We start from the raw sequence: 20093 nt of genomic DNA, 5'->3' as shown, positions 1-20093 counted from the left end.
AATTAATTGGTATATTGTATATTGTATGTATATATATTGAATGTATGTATATATATTGAAGCTAATTATCACAATTACTAATTGGTATATTGTATGTATATATATTGAATTTTGCTAACTTAACTTTATTATTTCACATATCATACAGTTTATTTTTATATAATATAGATAGTTTATTTGGGGATCCAACAGCAAAGATGAGGGAAGAGAGAAAGAAATGAAAATAGAATCCAAAGGTTTGGCGATAAAAAAAAAAAAAAAAATCAAATCTGGATCCAAACGGCAAAGATGAGGGAAGAGAGAAAGAAATGAAAATATATTGATTTTTAGGGTTAATTTTGAGGGATAAAAAAAAGGAGTTTTGAGTGGGTAAAAAAGGGGGTTTAATAACCCATAGGTTTGACGAAAAAAAAAAAAAAAATCTGGATCCAACCACAAAGATGAGGGAAGAGAGAAAGAAATGAAAATATATTGATTTTTAGGTTAGTTTTGAGGGGATAAAAAAGGGAGTTTTGAGTGGGTAAAAAATGAGATTTTAATAACCCATAGGTTTTCTTTATGGGCTTAACAAATATGGGTAATAATACTCATCTAATCCAATAAGTCATACCCATTTATCAAATACCTCCTAAACTACTTTGTACTTTATGTCAAGAATATTCTTGAACTTTCAAAATTTTTAAAAATTCTCTTAAACTTTTAAAAAAAAGTTCAAAAACATTTTTATCATTAGTTTTAGATGAAAACTGTTAGTATTTTGTATCCGAAATACTCATAAATTTTTAAAAGTTTCAAAACACCCTTAAACTTTTTTTAAAAAAGTTCAAATTACCTTACTGGTAATATAATATATAAACAAAAATTGTTCATATCATCTACTTCTATATTTTTTTTCTCTTTTTCTCTCATCTCTTGTTCATTACCCTCATATTCCCTTTTTGTTAATTGTCTGACATTTGTTTATCTAAAAATAAATAAATAAATTGTCCCCTTCAATTAAGATATATAGACTATTACAAGAACAAAAAGAATAATGCAAGCCATAATGAGCTCTTAAGATTTAAATGCTTTAACAAGGTTATTCCTTCATAGTTGTTTATGTGTTAATAATCAAATACACAATTTGACTATTTGTCAGTTTGGTATGTCTTAAAGCAAAATTTTGATTTTGAAATTTTGTGAAATTTTATAAGAATGGGATGAATAGGAAAAAATTAAGAGTATCAATATAAAAAATAAAATAAAGATATATATATATATATAAAATTTTAAATTGATTATTTTCTAACTCAAAAAAGTTTTAAACAAATTGGTCATTATATTAACTATAGAAGCATTTTTAAACTTTTTTAAAGTCTAAGAGAATTTTTTATATACATTTGAAAGTTTAGAGGTATTTTTGAAATAAAACACTAATGGTTTTCATCCAAAACTGACGACAAGAGTATTTTTGAACTCTTATAAAAAGTTTAATTGTATTTTTGAAACTTTTGAAAATTCAGAAATGTTTTTTTACACAAAGATCAAGATCAAAGTATATATATATATATATAATTTAGCCTTCATATAATAGAAGACGTTCAATGTTTAAGTACTTTATGCGTATCAATTTCACATCTTTATGTTAAAATCGGATGAGAGTAATTGGGAGAGTTGATATAAATAACGAGGTGAGAAATGTGAGTTAACGCGAATAACGAGATAATAAACCTCTTTAATAATTGGTGAACCAAACCGTAGGTGGGTTTTTTTTACCCACCCAATCCAACCCAACTTGGAGGTCAAATACTCCCATAAGTATCATTATTGGGAATGAAAATGGATTGGACCCTCTTAATGTAGGGATAGAAGTAGGCAAAAGCATAGGAAAAAAGGTTGGAGAAGGCAAATAATAATAATTAAAGGGGCCATTTTTGTGTTATATATAGAGGGGGGAAAATTGGAGATATTGAAAACCCTAATTTAGAGAGAGGTCCCTACATAGAACTTGTATGAAAGACATAAGCATAGGATAATGTTGGATATAGTGCTACTTGTGCATGGTTGGTAAGTAACATAACATGCCAAGCAAAGGATTGTGCTTGAAAAAAAAAAAAAAAAGGTTAATTCTGTCTATCAAAAACCCCATTTAATGGAGTTTGTACCCAACAACCCTACTTTCTTCTTTCTTCTTCTAATGGGGAAGCTTCCTAGCTTGACCATAACAGCCCCCCCTTTCCCTCTTATCTCTCTCTTTATAATTCTGTTGAAATATTGCTTTTGTTTTTTCAAGTATATTTGAAGACATATTATCTTCTATATATTATGAAATTATCATTGAAAGGACATTTACATTTACATTCTATTTCATATAAACTAATCTTTAGTGATATTGATCTATATAGTTGTAATTTTTTTCACAAGTTGAGCATAGTTGAACCAAAAAGTTACATGTCATTTGAATCTCTCTAATCTCAAACGTTGTTTAATTAAAGAAAACATATTTGTATATATTATCTTTTAGGGTCGTTTGTTTTGTGGGAATTCAGAATTCTCATGAAATGGGTATCTAAATTATCGTGTTTATTTTATGGTAATGTAAGATGTCTGGAGATTTGAAGATTTTCGAGCATCCTAAGATGCCCTTATGTAGAGTATCTAGAAAGTTTTGGATGCTCTCCTGAAACACTAGTTTTCTGGATTTCCATGTTGAGGGCATTCTTTTTTACTTTTTTAATCGTTCCTTTTTTTATATATATATTTAAATATCACTCTTCTTTATTTTTATTTTGTAATTAAAATAAATATGGTAGTTGTTTTCATTTTTTTTGTTTTTATTGTAGTGGTTTTTTTAGAAAGAATTCAAATTTAAATATAAATTGATATTTATTTTATAAAAATCTTACACTAATATATATTATTTTGTTGAGAAAAATAATAAATAAAATAATGAATTTATATGAATTTAAAAAGGAAGTAAAATTAATAAACAAAACAAATATTTATATAAATTGAAATTAAATTTATTATAAATTAATGAATAACTACAAGTAAAAATTCTATAAAACAAACAAAGTTATCCAAGTATGTTCCCAATTATCATTAAAAAGATTCTTACAAAATAAATATGGTTATCTAAGGATGTTGGACATTTATAATTTCGGACATCTAACGATTTCGATCCTCTACATTTTAAAAAAAAAAACAAATAAATGTCAATGTGGATATTGAAAGGTTAAATTTTCTTATAATTTTAAAGTAGAAATTCAATTGAAAAACTGTTGTGGAACATATGAAAAAAAATATTATATAATTTATGGACCATATAATCATATATTAGTCTGTCTTTTTCAATTATTTTAAGGGGCCATATGATATATTTAGTTAATCCTTTTCAATTAAATTTGTCAACACAGAATGGTTTACTAAAACTCTTTCTTTCTACATCTTTCAATTTTCTCATATTTCCTTTATAAATTAACAAAAGAAGAAAAAAGATCCAATTATCAAGGGAACCAGGAAAAATTTATCTGGTATAAGTAATTTATATATTTCAGTTACTTATATCATCAAAAATTAGGAAGTAAATAAGATCTATATATTGATTTTATAACTCAAGAAATGATAGTTATTATTGAAATTTTTACTGAAATTAAATCTGAGGGGACAGAAAATTGTGTCATAATTAAATGCATATTTCAAAAAGTACTCAAAGCAATAATAATTAATAATTAATAATTAATGAACATGTGTGAAGCATATTATGGGAAAGATAGCCTCACCAAACTCAATCATAAAACTGCCTTTTTGTATGAATTAAAATAATCTGTTGGCTTTTGCCCACCATGCATCTCTGTTCAATCTCTTAACTTGTAGCTATGAATAAAATGATCAAGACCCAAATAATGATAATGATAATAATTAAGAATAAAGATGATTAAATTTGGATTTAAAGTCAAAGCAAGAAATAATAGATAATTAGGTGAAATTATGGTGATAATTTTGAACATTAGTCAATGATTTGACATAAGTTTAGGACAACCAAAAACTACAACCTCACACAACTATTTGACGTCGTTGATCATAAAAGCATCAACGATAATTGACATGCATTTTTTTTTTTAAGGATTGAAAGTTTTAATTCCCATACATTTACTATTGAATTATATATATATATTTATATATTTGAGTGCTTGAATTTTTAAACTAAACAATTTTACTCTCAAATTAAAGTTTACATTTGGCAGCATTTTGGTTCTATGCCATTTTTCGTTCGTTTGTTTTTATTTTAAAATATTTTAATAAATTTTAATAATAAGAAACTATTTTTTATTTTTTAAAAATCTCTCTCTTTTTCCTGGGAAATTTATACGGATGACCCATTTTTTCGGTCCAAAATGTCAAATGACCCATTTTTAAAAAATAATGTCAATTGACCCTCTGCTGACATCATCGCCATACTAAATTACGTAAATTGCCCTCACCTCTTTGTCTTCTTACCTTTTTACTGAAAACCAATCAAAACTAAAAACTCTCAAAATTTTCCAAGTGTAATGGCTTCATATCGCTCATAAGCTCCGAACGGTTTCACTGCATTTTAAAATCCATTAGTTAGGCTTGCAAACGATTCCACTGCCGCTGAAAAATCGAATCTGATCGGTAAGTGATTTCAATTTGTGCCTGAAAATGTCTTAAATTGATCGGTAATGGGGCTTTGTGGGTCGTTCTGGGTTTAGAAATACCGTGAACCTATAGTTTTTTTGTTTGCTTTTTTGGTTCTCGATGTGTTCTGTAGTTGAAGACAAGTAAAAAGAGAGAATGTGAGCGAGATAAGTGAAAGTGAAATCGGCGAAAGCGATACTAGAAAGAGCGACACCGGAAAAGGTGGGTTGTTCTTGTTAGGGTTGATGCCCTAAATCTCGTAGGGTCCTGTAGTTTGTAAACATCTTTATGAACAAACGCTTATAATGTAATAATATGAGATATTTTCTTCACTATTGTCTATGAAATATGAGATATTTTAATTGCATTAACCACAATCAATAAACTAAGATCCCTGGTTATCGTTGTAACTTAAGTATGTATGTGGAGACATACAAGTGAATCATACCTTAGGTGATAACCTAAATGGTCTGTAGTATATGGATAAAAGAGGGAAACCTTATCCTGGTGACACTACGGATACGACCTACTATGTAGATGTTACAAGTGTTGTAAAGTACTACAGATGGTCTAATCCTGATCATTCATGTGAAGACATGGGAGCGGGAGTGTCCTATACAAAGGAATTTCTATAAGACCGAACCACGAAATGTTTAGTCTCGTTATATAATGTCGTTCATGTCAGAGACTTTCATTTCACTAGGATGACCATATGTAACATGACCTTAATCCTGAGTGAGTTGGGAACTCCTGCCTATGAGGGTGGTCCTTTGATTTGCATGGGTACGAGTGGCCAGATTGCCGACTCAAACCTACCATTTGGGGATTCATTTAATTGAGGAGCTGGGAAATCAACTACACAAGATGGAATTCACTTTTTCCCCGAAGCAGGGGTAAGTAGATAGATTGCTCCCTTAAGGGCTAATTCTGGGGCTTGAATGATGTGGTGCCACACACTTCTCATAGTCCGAGAGGTATTCACTTATAGTAAGACTATGATGTATTGTTCATTAGAGGAATCAGTGGTACGTGAGGAGTTAAATGTAACTATAGAGGCAAAATGGTAAATTGGTCCAGCTGCACTTACGAGCAATCTGTGAAGGGTTATCATACTGTTGATTGGTTATATCCAAATGGGCACAGAAATATATCTGTAGTGAGAAGAGTGCAACTGTTGGTCTTTAATGGAGTGCTCGGCAGTTAATGGATGGTAGATTTCGTGATTAAAAAGTTTAGTCAGTTATTCACATACCGTTGGAGCTTCAAGCTACAGGTATATAAGGTCCCCTTAGTAGCTCAATGGATTCACGTTGAGAATCAGTTTTTGGATTAGTTTGAAGTGTTCGAATTAACAAGAGGGGATTTGATTATATATGGTATAATTAAATTAGTTCAATTATATTTGATATAATTTATTTGATGTATAAGATACATTAAATGGAAGAATTTGATATAAATATGATATTAAATAAAGGAGAAAAAGAACTATGGTTCAAATATTACATATGATGTGATATTAAAACTATAGATTATAAATATAATATGATAAATTAGTTATTATATTTAGTTTTAATTAAATAATTATAGGATAATTGTGGTTGGTTATTTTCTCTATTAACCGTGAAGGTGGGAGGTTATTTTCAGTTTTGAATAACTGAAGGATAAAATAAAAAGTGTTTTCATTTTGTTAATTGATCACTTCATAATTGTGAATTACTAATCGTTTTACTCATGAGAGACTACACGATAGCCTTCTAGCGAGAGACTAAATGATTGTGTAAAGCGAGAGACTAAACGATCGTGTAAACGACTAAGCGAAAGACTATACATTGAGCGAGATTTTCTAAGCAACTGTCTAAGTGATTCTCACGAGAGCGAGATTTACTAAACGACCAAGTATTCTAACGACCAAGTATTCTAAGTCTATGTGATAGACAGATCCTTTCTCCCACTTACTTGATCGTGTAGTTCGATCGTTTTCTTCCTCCTTCCCTCTACCAAATTCACACAGAGCCTACACCTCTTGGATTCTCACTCCGAGAATATCAAGGTTGTCGAATGGTAGTGTCAAAGGGTGCTTGTTCAAGGAGTAGACTATTCTTGATCTGAAACGACAGCAAAAGATTGGCTAGACGATTGTAGCGACAACGAGAGGTTACTATTAAATTGCTCACGAGAGCGAGAGATTGTTGTTGAATTGTTCACCGAGAGTGAGAGATTTCCAAAAGAAGAGTTCTTCAAAGGTAAGTCTCTAAATTCCTTTTATTTTTTTATTACTTAAGCATGTTATTATTTTGTATAAGATGCATAACTGTTCTGTATGTTTGTGAATGCCTTTATTCTTTCACAATGGACTTGGAAAAATCTTGCTTCTGCACTAGTTTTCTTGAATAAGAGTTCCTTCAATTCTGGGGTTTAGAAATACTACGAACCTATGGTTTTTTTATTTTTTATTTTTTAGTTTTTGATGTGTTTTATGGTTGAAGACGAGTAAAAAGAGAGAATGTGAGCGAGATAAGTGAGAGTTACTAGAGAGTGTGACACCAAAAAGAGCGATACCAGCGAGAGCAATACCAGAGAGAGGGATACCAGAGAGAGGGATACCAGGGAGAGTGTAACCAGAGAGAGCGATACCAGCGAGACGATACCAACAAGAGTGATACCAATGAGACTTAATCAAAATGTTTTTTTATAATTTTTTTCTGAAGGAGTTTACTAATTGAATCTTTATTTCATGCATGAGTGATTTTTAAGATGTCAACACATTTCAGAATACCTGTAGTCGATCGATTTCCCAGTCAAGTTACAAGTTTGGCCCACATTGCTAATGCGAACAAGACTGTGAAAGAGAAGCTTATTCCAAGGCAGTTAGAGATGTTCAAGAGAATAGTTTTTGAGCGATTTGAAGATGTTGACATGGTGTTCAACAACCAAATTATCCATCATATGTTATTGAGAGAAGTGAAGAGAACGAGAGCTGACTCAATCTCATTCTCTGTTGGTGGAAATATCGTCACTTTTTCGAATGATGATTTTTTGTCGATGACTGGTTTGTGGCGATCCCCTATGCGAGTTGATCGGTATGAGCAATCCTCATATGAACTTGCAATCAAGTATTTCGTTAATCGAGTGACAAAGGACACCTTACATCTCCGTCTACTAGAAGAAAAATACAAGGAGTTGGAGTTTGAAAATGACGGGGATGCTGTGAAGATCACATTAGTCTAAATACACAGAGGTTGCAATGATGGGAAAGAACAAGTAGAAAAATGCAGTGGACCTTAAATGTTTTAAGGACGTTCAGAACATAGAGTACTACAACAGTCTAGACTGGGGTACCATTATTTGGGAGAGGACACTCGATACCCTAAAAATTGCCTTGAATGATAAGAGTAGTTTATACAAGACGAAGGTGAAAGGAAATAAAAATTATATCGTGAAGTACTCTTTGCGTGGATTTCCACAAGCATTCTAGGTAAATTTGCTTAACATAATAATCGTGTTATTTGATTTAACATTATACTATTCTTAATATATGTTAAATTTTATTTAGGCATGGACGTACGAGATCCTAACAGCATCGATAGCTGGGAACATTGCGGAGCGAAGGAGCAAGGTGGCTTGGCCTCGCATATTACGATGGTCATGCTCCCACTCAGTGTTCTTCAAAGTACTTGAGAGAGACATATTCGAGTCTAACAATGTACGTTTACTCTATGCATAATATGTTTATTTGGTTGTTAAATTGACACTAACCATTTTACTGGGTTATTAATATAGACAAAGGTTAAATGGATCTTGTCATGACCGACGTTAAGAGGGAGTTTCGGGATACCCCAGTAGACAGACGACCTATATTCGATCTAGGTGCCAATGATGATAGTGCTGAAAGTGGCAGTAGGTCGAGTAGTGAGAGTAGTGCTGAAAGCGACGGTGATGATCATCGTGAGGTAACAATGATGAATGTGGAAGGTGGAGGGAGGGGATGAACACGAGCATTCTGAGCACGAGGATGCTGAATGTGGAAGGGCTGAGGGAGGGACATACACACCTAGTGATGATATGTTCCATGATGTGGTGTGGGACGTATGCGATGAGGATGAGTTGAACCCACTTGATGTCCATCTTACGGATTCCCATAGAGAGCAATCTATAGATGAAGAGTGTTCTGAGTGTGCTGCCCACAGGGAGGGAGCCGATCCCAATTATTCTATTTATTCGTACATGCGGACCATTGATAGCTCACTATCGAGGTTGGATGGTCGTATATCGAGTTTCGATAGTCGTGTATCCAAGATTGAGGAAAACATGACAGACATGAAAGGACAATTATCGGTCATCCTGTCACTGTTGCAGTCTATGTGTAAGCTTTGCATTTACTATCATTTTATGTCTTTATGTGTTTAGTTTTTACGTGTTCGTGAACTCATCATTTTAGTTTATTAATTGAAGGGTTCCACAGTGATTGAGGAGACAACAAGGTCATCCATCCCATATTTAAGTGACAATGCCACAATGTCGCTCATCCCATCTCAGGATCCTGATACCACTGATACCACTGATGCGACTGCTACTGATACTCTTATCCTCCCTGTAGAGCCTCAAAATACCACCACTTCACCTACTCTCATCCCCTCTCTTAAGCCCGATATCACAACAATACCCACTGACGTCCAACCTATAGAGGTCGACATCCCACATACAAAGGCCAACATGTCTGATATCCCAGAGGCCAACACTTCTGGTATTGTTACGACCATGGAAGGAGTTACATTGGTGAGTAATTTATTGATCAATAATCTTTGTTTATATTTTTAGATTTCTTGATGAGTAATTTTTTGTTATATGTTTATGTAGGAATCTCAAAGAACTACTCGTAAGAGGAAAGGTGTTGATAAATATACATCTCTAACTCAAGTAAAGAAGAAAAGTGTGGATTCTAGGGTACATCTTCCATTTGAAAAGGTTAAGTATCCTCTCCCGGATGTGACTACGTCACTATTCAGAGCGATTGTTGGGTACAACATAGCACATGATGTTCCACTTAATATCTTTACATAAATGATGGGTTGGATCAAAGATGAGAATACTAATAACGAGGTTCGAAAGAATTCCTTTAAGCCACTATTGAAGCAATTTTTCAAGGAATTGATTAAACCGAGTTCGTGGGTTGAGTGCGACGTAAGTTTCCTAGTCTTGACTTCTTTACAGTTGGATATCTTGTACTTTGATCGACATAGTAATTTTTTATGCATACCATAAATACTTTATTTCATTTTATGAAAGAAAAATTTTATACCCGGCCTGACATGTGCATGCACAAGTACACGTCCCTACTTCACTACTGTGACGTGGATCGTTCAAAGCTGGACCTATCTACACCCCATTGGAAAATCACTCGACCTATGAACACCGACATACATCACGGATCGCTTGATTATGGCATCTTTGCAATAAAATTACTAGACATTTGGTGGCTGGTGTTAATCCTTCCGTAATCACTCAGAAGAAAATGTATGAATATAGGATGCAGTTAGCGTGTCAATTGTGGGCGAACACTACATATTTTTTATGTGTATAAAACATGTATTTTTTATTATATTTTTTATGTATGTAAAACATGTATAAAACAATTTTATCAAAGTTCAAAGTTCAATATTATACATTTTATCAAAACATGTATAATTGAGCTATTTATCTTTTCATTATATCAATGGTATATAAAACATTATATCAAAGTTCAAGGTTCAAAGTTCAAACATTGAAAAATCGAGATTTTCAGAGAGAGCGAGATTGAGAGAGAGAGATTTTGAGACAGAGCAAGATTGAAAGAGCGAGATTTTGAGAGAGAGCGAGATTTTGAAAGAGAGATTTTGAGAGAGAGACTTTTAGGGAGAGCAACACTTATGGAGATTGAGAGAGCGAGATTATGAAGAAATGGTTGTGTAATGCTCTGTTAAATCCTCGATGCTAGATACTCGATACTCGATAAGTTTCTGCTCGATACTTGATGGAAATTTCCTTCTATACTCGACGAGTTTCTATTCCTTGCTCGATATTAATCTTTACTCAAAGCAACTCGAAGATGAAAACTTTTGACTCGATGCTACTCAATAGAAGAAAATCGATACGTGATTCAATTCGATACTTTGAAATCGATATGATTTGATAACAAGATTGTGTTTTCGTGATTTGCAAAAAGATTCACTTTCTTTTTCACATGAAGATTGTATATAACTTGTTTTTGTTGACAGAAAAAATAGAAAGTATGAAAAACTCTTCTTTGAGGCCTGATCAATGGTATTTATAACACATACCAACAGACCGTTACAAGATAAAGTTAGTTATAAACTAAACTAGATGAGATGTATTTGAGTCATGGTTTTTTCCATTTTCAGTACGTCGCATGGTTGTGAGCGGTTCGTTACAATTTTGGCGGTTATGCCCATAATTCCCACACCGACCATATTTCATTTGTTTGCAAAATTCTCCTCTGGATGGTATTCTTCTCACTCTCCGTCACCCAACTTGTGCCATAAACTTTGGAGGAAGGATAGTCTTTTCTACATATTCAGGAGTCTCTTCCATTCAGATATGTGCCCGAGTGGATTTATAGGCTCTAAATACACAGTCATTAGAGAGTCCATTGTATAAAATCTATTGCAAAGACTCTGAATGGGTATGTTTCGTTCCTTGGCGTCCACAATTGCATGCGAACACGAGATACGAAGTGAGTCGAATTCCTTGTACATGCATTCCTTCGTGTGAAGATTCACAATACCGTCCAATCGATTATCTCACACGTAGACCCGATAACAATCAATAGTCTCAACCTGATATCGTCTGCCCTTATCGACCTCACTTGCCAATTGGGTTTCACAATAGTCAGAGTGCATTGTCGTTCGAAATGTCCAGTAATTCCTCCGTTCGTAGTTACACAATTGGAACATTCCTCTAACATGTTCAATCAAGCATACTATGGGCAATAGCCGATACTCTTTAGTTAACAAATTGAAATATTCTGCACTATTGGACGTCATGTTGACATATCTTCGTTCTATTTGGTAAACTCGTGCTCACCTTTGAAGACCGATGCCTTTCAGATATTTCTTGACAGCACCGTCTCGAAAACTACAAAGTTCGTCCCATTTTTCCTGGAACTCTGTCATGTGAAATGCCCTTACTGTATCTCTAAATATCCTAACAACCGTACTATCCTTAAAGTTTGTAATAAGATTCTGTTCTATGTGCCACGTGCACAATCCATGAAATGTCGTAGGAAAAAATGCACGAATAGCATTGCTGATAGATACCATTTGATCAGATATAAACACCAGATTATTGGGTTCTCTGATACTGCATTTCAAGTTTAACATAAACCATTTCCATGATCGATCATTTTCATTATCCACTATTGCATATGCTAGTGGGTATAATTGATTATTCCCGTCCATAGAAACTGCGACCAACATGGTCCCTTTGTACTTTCCTTTCAAGTGTGACCCATCAACAATTATCATAGGCCGACAGCTTGCGAAATCTCTAATACAAGGCCCTAATGCCATAAGCATATACTTGAAATGCACATCATCTTCAAGTTCGATCTCAAACACTATACTCGGATTCTCTATTTTAACGCCTCCCCATAAGCATGTACTGTGGAGTATGAGTATTCTGGAGTACCTCTAATGAGATCATATGCGGCTTCCCTTGCACACCACACTTTATCATAACTTATGTTCATGTCATAATCTCTCTTCATATCCTCAACAATATGACAAGGTCTATAAATACATCCTATTTCTGTAAACTTATCTTTAATCAACTAACCAACAACCGTAGTAGTTGCTTGTCTATGGTCGGGATTCAGAATTCCGATGGAACATGTGTGCGAACTGTAGTACTTTGTGAACTTGAATATATCAGATCATTTTATTTTCACTGCACGAAGGCTCCACTTACAAGTCTCCTCAATATATTTGACAGTGAACAAAGATTTGGTTGACTTCCTGACTCTAAATTCAAAATTTTTGTTGATGGACAAAATAGATAATCGCATTTTCAAGTCCTTTTTACTCAAAAAATAGTTGACCAACTTCAACATCCTCTATCCTAGATGAAGAGATACTAGGCATAATCAACTCTCCCTTATGACTTGAAGACATGGATGGTGGAACCACTGAAGTTGCTGTAGAACAACACACATATCTATGATCATGATCCATTTCATTCAATCCTGTTGGTTGCTCATTAACATTCACTTAAGGATCACAACATTTCTCTAGATGACCACAATTCATATAATCAAGTCTAGATGACCTCTCATTACCAACAACTAAAGTACTGCCCAATTCTATATCACCGTAATTCATTGAATTCAATCCTGCTGAATTAGTGCGGTCGTTGTTTAGTGATAATGTTGATGGTACAGTGTTGATAGACAATGGAATATCATCATCTTCCCGACGAAACTGATATGATTCCTCATATTGTCTGTCTACAGTCGTATCATCATAACTCACATTTCCAAACTCTATTCTAATATTTTCATCCTGACTCGATTTTAGCGTTATAGAAAACTGAAGTCTACTAAGCTCTTCTTGGAAAAGATGGAAGTAAACATCATCATCATTCCTTATGTATTGTGGAGGGGCTTCATATTAAAACTTATATTTAACTCTCATTATAAGATCAAACTCTGAAAAACTGACATTTATAACCCTGTAAATTTGAGATTTAAGTTCTCCATACTTCAATGTAACAGGCACAATGGTTCTTGTCAACCCTCCCCCAATATACGAACTTTCATTCTCATCGCAATCATCTCCATATCGAATAAGTAGACACTTTTTGTCATCCTACAAAGCAATAGAACATTTGTCATTAAGTTGTACAAGCAATTGAAGTGTACTCTCGCTCTCTCTCTCTTAATCTCGCTCTCTCTCTTTTACTTTTGATCTCTCTCTTACTCTTGCTCTCTCTCTCATTCTATCTCTCGCTCTCTCTCTCCCCATACAAAATTTCGTAATGCTCAATTCCTACCTTTCTAGAAATAACACAGCGAAAATAATGAAACAAACTCAAAATAATAAAACACCGTTATGAAAAACCTGTTCCGCGAAAAAAATTTGTTCAACAAAACACCATTGAAAACCAGAGAAATGATCACCATTGAAATGGAGTTTAGAGTTTAAAGAAATCACCATTGTATTGTGTTTAGGTATTATTAATTTGAGGCTTCAATCGTGAAAATTATCAAATCATTCGCACACTGATGAGCAATCACATCAAACCAGGGAATTTCAAGCGAGAGCGAGAGTGTTTAACCAGATGAGAGCGAGACTTATAACGTGAGGCACTTATGAGGGCAATTTACGTAACTTTGTATGGCGATAATGTCAACAGAGGTCAATTGCCATTATTTTTTAAAAATTCATCATTTGACATTTTGGGCCAAAAAATGGGTCATCCATACAAATTTCTCCTTCCTCCTCCCTCCTCCCCTTCCCCTTCCCCTTCCACTTCCCCCTCTTTATTTCTTCCTCTTTTGTTTTTTAATTTCTTTTAAAACTATTGATGACAAGGAAGGGTTGAGATGGAAGAATGATGGGGAAGGGAAAGAGAAAGAAAAAAGAGAGAGAGATTAAGAATATTTTTTATTTTCAAAACTTTTTAAAAAATTATAAATAAACATTTTAAATAAAAATAAATATCATTTCAGCTTCCCATCAATAATTAATGGAAAAATGAATGGAAAGGACAAAATATTACTAAATACTGTAACACCCTAATTTATTTTATAATTAAACTTTAATTTATTTTTTAATTAAGCTTTAATTTATATTGGACTACTTGGATAAATAGGAATCTGAGATTATGTATTTGGCTAAGTTAAAATATAATTTAATTATTTAGAATTAATTGGGTTTAATTTTGGGCTTGCAAATGGAGATTTGATTATTTATAGAGTTAATTCTATTTGTTTTGTTTGAAGATTTAAAATATTTTGTAAAATGGATGTGGGATTTGAAATTTAAAAGAGAAAAGGAAAGAGGGTTGAATATTATATATTGGCATAAGTAGGGAGAAAAAAAAAAGAAAGAAAAAAAAGAAAAGTGAAGCCCTCTCCCGAAGGAACCCCTCGCTGCCGTTGCTCACCCTCAAGCCAGAGTCGGCGTCCCCTGGAAGCTAGCCAACCGCACTCCGTCGGTCGATTTCTTCTAGACGCGTTGCTGCCGAGCATTGCCATCAATGTCCTCGGCCTCGCCGCGCGTTCCTTGCTCGGATCTGAGTGACTCAGCCCGACGTGCCACCATCAGCCATCTCGTCTGGGTCTTCACCGAACGCTGCTACCGTCCCGCATCGCCAACTTGAGGCTACCAGCGGTCATTTCTATTCGCGAGCTGCCAGATCGAACGAAACCCTGCTATGCGCTGCTCCTAGTTTGGTCAGTCGTCGGTGTCACACCGCCCTCCGTCCACCGTTCTAGGATTTTTTTTTTTTTTTTTAGGTGAAGTTTTGTGGTTATTGGATTAATTGTTAGGATGTCTCTAATGCCCATTAATTCTCAGTTTCAAAGTAACCTTAACCTTGACGTTTTGGCTTCTAGGTCGAGGATTTTAAGTACTTAAGCAAGCTGTCCAACACCTTAAGCGTGAATTTGGGTAAGTTTTTTTTGGGGATTATGGAATAGGTTGTGAATGCTTTGGAATTGTGCTTAAAAGTTTTAAAAATTTAAGTATTGGGTCGAAATTGAAGGTTGTGTTTCTGGGTTAGGAACTTTAATTCAAGTTGTCGTTGGTGATTGATTTCTTGAATTATTTATGTGGGCTTTTGTGACCAATTTGAGGTAGGTGGTACTATTACCGGTGCCTTCGTGCTAGGCGACCTAGATTAGATTTACAAAGTTAATTAATGGACTTTAGAAGCATGATTTTGTCTTTGTGATATACTTGTTGCACGACAGTTTTAAGTATTATGAGCATGTTTGAACTTCCATGTTATGCTATGATCTGTGCGGCAGAAACAGTATTGAAATGATGTATGTGATGCATGATTAGACCAATAGGTCAGTTTACCGTCTCGCCTTGATGTATGTTTTATTTTAGAGGACCGACAGGTCTAATTTCATGTTTAACGGTGTGCCTTCAGGCCGCTAGACATGTATGAATCGACAGGTTCACGTTCATGTTACTTTTCCATGTTTGATGATGTGCTTTCGAGCCGCTAGACGTGTGTGAATCGATAGGTTCACGTTCATGTTACTTTTCCATGTTTGACGGTGTGCCTTTGGGCTGCTAGACATGCATGAATCGACAGGTTCGCGTTCATGTTTCTTTTTCCATGTTTGACGGTGTGTCTTCGGGTCGCTAGACATGTGCGAATCGACAGGTTTACATTCATGTTCCTTTTTCCATGTTTAACAGTATGCCATCAGGCCACTAGACATGCAAGTCAAGGTAAGACAGTACGTTCTTTCGTTTCTTTTCATTATTTTAAATAGTTCTAATTGTTTGAGTCACGGGCCCAACATTCTCTACTTGTGGATGCATAGCCTGATCCCGGTAATGGGATCACTTACTGAGTATTTTATACTTAACTTTTATCTTTATGTGTTTTTCAGGTAAGGGCAAGGAGACTCGGGCGACTGACAAGAGGAATCTGTGACAGTGCCAAAGGAACTAGAAACGCTTCCGCATTTGAATCTTTATGTCTTTTTGCATGTTTTTTTTTCTATTATTATTATTTTTATTTATTTATTTATTTTGTGTTAAGGGGTACCCCAGGTCAAACGATTTGAAATCTTGAGTTAAAGTCAAAATAGTTTCTTTGTACACTTAAGCAAACCTATTATTTTATTTTATTTTTCCCTCAATGTGAATACTTAGGCATGCATATAGTAACGATCCCTCAATTTAGTTGTCCTAAGAAGTTGGATTGTTACAAATGCAAACTTGAAGGAGTAAAAGATTGTTTTTCATATAATGCATTAACTTATATGGAGCTATGATCAAGTTGGCACCTACCCCAAATATTTATATTGTTAAATTCTGATTGATCCAAAAGTTTAAATTGATGAAGAAAGATAAATTTAATATTATATCAATACTCTAACATATTTAAAATAACTCATTTAAGCAACATCATCAAAATAGAATGTTATGATAATAAACTCATTCATCATATATACAAATAACTTCTCATGTTAGATTTAACGTTTTCGCAACAATTTGAGAGTACTCTACATAGGTTGGATTAATTAGTTAGAGTTCGGAGTATTTTTTTTATTTACCAAAATTGATTCTCCAACTCGATCTACCTAATTAAATATGGAAAAAAAAATTAACCCTCTAAATTGCTAAGTTGGGTCAGATTAGGTCCAATAGGTTATCTCTTGAGAGAGAAGAGACAACTAGGATTTAAGAGATCAATGAGAAAGAGTTGGTTTGCGTGTGATGGTTTTTGCCAACGTCATTGGCTAAGAGAGGAGAGATGGGAGGCAAATCCAAGGCAACGACAAGATAGCCGACGAAGAGGAAGTGAAAGGGAGATGCGAAGCACAACAATGAAATGAAGGGATGGTGAGACATAAAGAAGAGACGTTATTTGTAGTTGAAGTTCAACGAAATGGGAAGGGGAAACGGCGATTGAAGCTAAATGTCTCAAAAATCGAAATTGAATGTGATGTTTTGATTTGAATCAATCGAATCTTTTGTGGTGTTAGGTTTTTTAAGAACTCCTACTCAATAAGAACAAAAATGACTAAATTTGAACTTCTATGAAATCATATGATGACAATTAAATTGTGTTTTCTTTTACTATTATTATGTTACATACTTGTCAAAAAGTCACCAACCTCTCTTTTGAAGATATAATATTTAATCTCTCCTTTGCCTATTTATTTGGAAGATACCTAGAAAAAAAAAATCAAATGAGTAAAATATGGTAAAAAAGTTGTAAGGTTTGGTAAAAGTAGAAACCTGAATAGTTTATATTCTAATCCCTAGAATATCTAGAAAAAAGTTGCACAAACTCTAAAGCTCTCTTGGTTTCTCAATATTGTCTCTTTCTTCTTCTAATTATACTCGGACAACCAAGATTTCCCACATAGTATATGAAAAGGAATTGTTTGTAATCATGATTATATGGTACATTAAGAAAAGGTCTTTAGCATCTACATTAATATTTCTTCCTAAGTAGGAAGAATTAAATAATCATGTTATAACGAAAATATATATTTAAGATGACAATTTGAATATAATTTAATAGATAAATTACCTATTATATTAATAAAGTCTATTGTTTCATTTTCACAATCATAATAGAATTTGAAGTCTTATTAATAAGAAAAGTACATAAAAAATACAATTGTTTTCAAATAAAGGAGAATAAATAACTTATTTATAAATATAGTAAAATGTCATTAATCTATCAACGATAGATCGCAATAGATTATGATAAACATTTATTAATTAATTGTTCTAAAACTTCTCCCATGTGAATAATAAGGTTGTTTAAGTTGTTTTACCATTTAAAATAATTACCCTAAAAGATATTAGTGAATTGTTATTAAAATTTCTCCCAACTAAAAAAGGTTTATTTAATTAATTAGAAGACTGTATTAGGAGCTGTAATTATATAAATTATTATTTCTTTAAACATTTGATTTGAACCCAAAAAATAGTGTGGATACTCATTATTTAGTTTAATAAGAAAGATTAAAGTAAAACCCAAGATATAATTACATAATTAAGAAACCCGCTGCCCACTGGCATAGCTAGGTAGAGCATTTGAAAGCCTATTGGTTCTGCTTTTGACTATAGGTTGTAGGCTTTTCCTTTTCCCACAGCCTAAGCTAAGGTTGCTTTCTAAAACCCTTTGCATATTTTTTCCCCTTAATTTGGTTGTTAAGAATTAATAAATTAACTTTACTTAGTTTGCATATCAAACTGCCATCATTTTGGGGGGCCAACCCCTCTCTCACTTCCATTTATGTCTAATTGCTTTCTTTCTAATTACAATTAGTAATTAAACTAAGTGATTAAAATAAGATTTATAATGTGTTGGCAAGCTTAGTGTGATTATTATCATTATTAGAATAGTACTACATGTATATCCTACTTTTGAATTTAAATAGTCGACTTGAATATATATCAATTAGTTAGGATAAATATTGCTATGGGTTAAAATTTTAGATGCTTGAATCTTTTGGTACTCCACTTGTTATGGAACTTTAAAAAATCTATACAATAGATGAAAAATAAACCTTCATCCAATTGGTATTTTATATATTGTCATTGTCAAAAGTAAAACATGCTTTTTGAAATGTATGGCCGTAAAGTGTTTGTGTGAGTTTTTTTTTTCTTTTTTCTTTTTAATTGGTCATCAGTTTAAAATATAATGTTTTTAACTAGTGTTATATTGTGTGTCATTGTCAAAATTGAAGTACACCTTTGAATCTTATGGTAATTAATTTTGATGATTATTTCTATCTATAAAACTAAAATTTCAAAATGTGATCATTTTCTATTAGATTGATTTATAGACACGATGTTGATATTGAAAGATTAACTAGGTTTTAAAATATGATCGATTTACCATATTATAAAAATCCTATATTTAAAAGCTCAAAGTATATTGTTATGAGTGATTTTGGGTTAAGGACACGATTAACTTTATGACAATTGCAAATTATTCAATCAAGAAAATGACAAAATTCGAGCCAGAAAACCACACCATAAGACCAAATTGAACATGGGAAGAGCTGAGTTTGGACCAAGGCTCAAAATGACCTGCTAATTGGCCTTGACCAAAGATGAGGCCAAGGTCGATCCTCTATTGGATTTTGTAAAAATCGTGACTCAAATACCACTTTAGCTAGTTTAGTTTACATAACTAATTTTATCGTGTAACGGTCATATTGTATGTGTTATAAATACCACTAATCTAAACACACAAAAAAAGTGAGAAATCATCATACTTCCTATTTTTCTGTAAACAACAACTGATAGTGGGAAGAAAGTGAATCTTCCCGTGGAAGTAAGCTTATTGGCCGAACCACGTAATTCTACGTATTTCTTATTCTCTTTATCTTCTTCTTTCAATCTTCATCTGTCTCTCTGCAAATCAAGAATAAATGATCTTATTATCAATATCATAATGTTTTTAGAGTATCGAGTTGCAGCGAGTCACGAATTTCTCCTATCGAGTAGCATCGAGTCAAGAGTTTCCATCTTCGAGTTGCTTCGAGTAAAGATTAATACTCGTCGAGTTGAATCAAGTAACAATCAATACTTTTCGAGTTTCATTGAACGAAGAACAGAAGCTCATCGAGGATAGAAGGAAATTTCCATCGAGTAACGAGCAGAAACTTATCGAGTAACGAATATCTACACATCGAGGATTTAACAAAGCCCTCCTCAGCCATTTCTTCACCATCTCAGGATTGGTCT

At 33.3% G+C, this 20093-nt stretch overlaps 1 protein-coding gene and 1 long non-coding RNA gene across 2 annotated transcripts; both read left to right on the top strand.

Annotated features, from left to right (window-relative positions):
- Window positions 1-7395: 7395 nt before the first annotated feature.
- LOC120078848 lies at window positions 7396-7869 on the top strand. The gene has a single exon (XM_039033146.1). It carries the CDS (start codon window positions 7396-7398, stop codon window positions 7867-7869), a length of 474 nt encoding a protein of 157 aa, XP_038889074.1.
- Window positions 7870-14695: 6826 nt separating this feature from the next.
- On the top strand, window positions 14696-16477 carry LOC120073102. The gene is made up of 2 exons (XR_005480675.1): window positions 14696-16100; window positions 16265-16477. It is a non-coding gene; the product is annotated as an uncharacterized LOC120073102 (long non-coding RNA).
- Window positions 16478-20093: the final 3616 nt, after the last annotated feature.

Source organism: Benincasa hispida, chromosome 1 (genome assembly GCF_009727055.1).
Source record: "Benincasa hispida cultivar B227 chromosome 1, ASM972705v1, whole genome shotgun sequence".
NCBI classification, from domain to species: Eukaryota; Viridiplantae; Streptophyta; class Magnoliopsida; order Cucurbitales; family Cucurbitaceae; genus Benincasa; species Benincasa hispida.
This window is presented reverse-complemented; position numbering and strand designations above follow the sequence as displayed.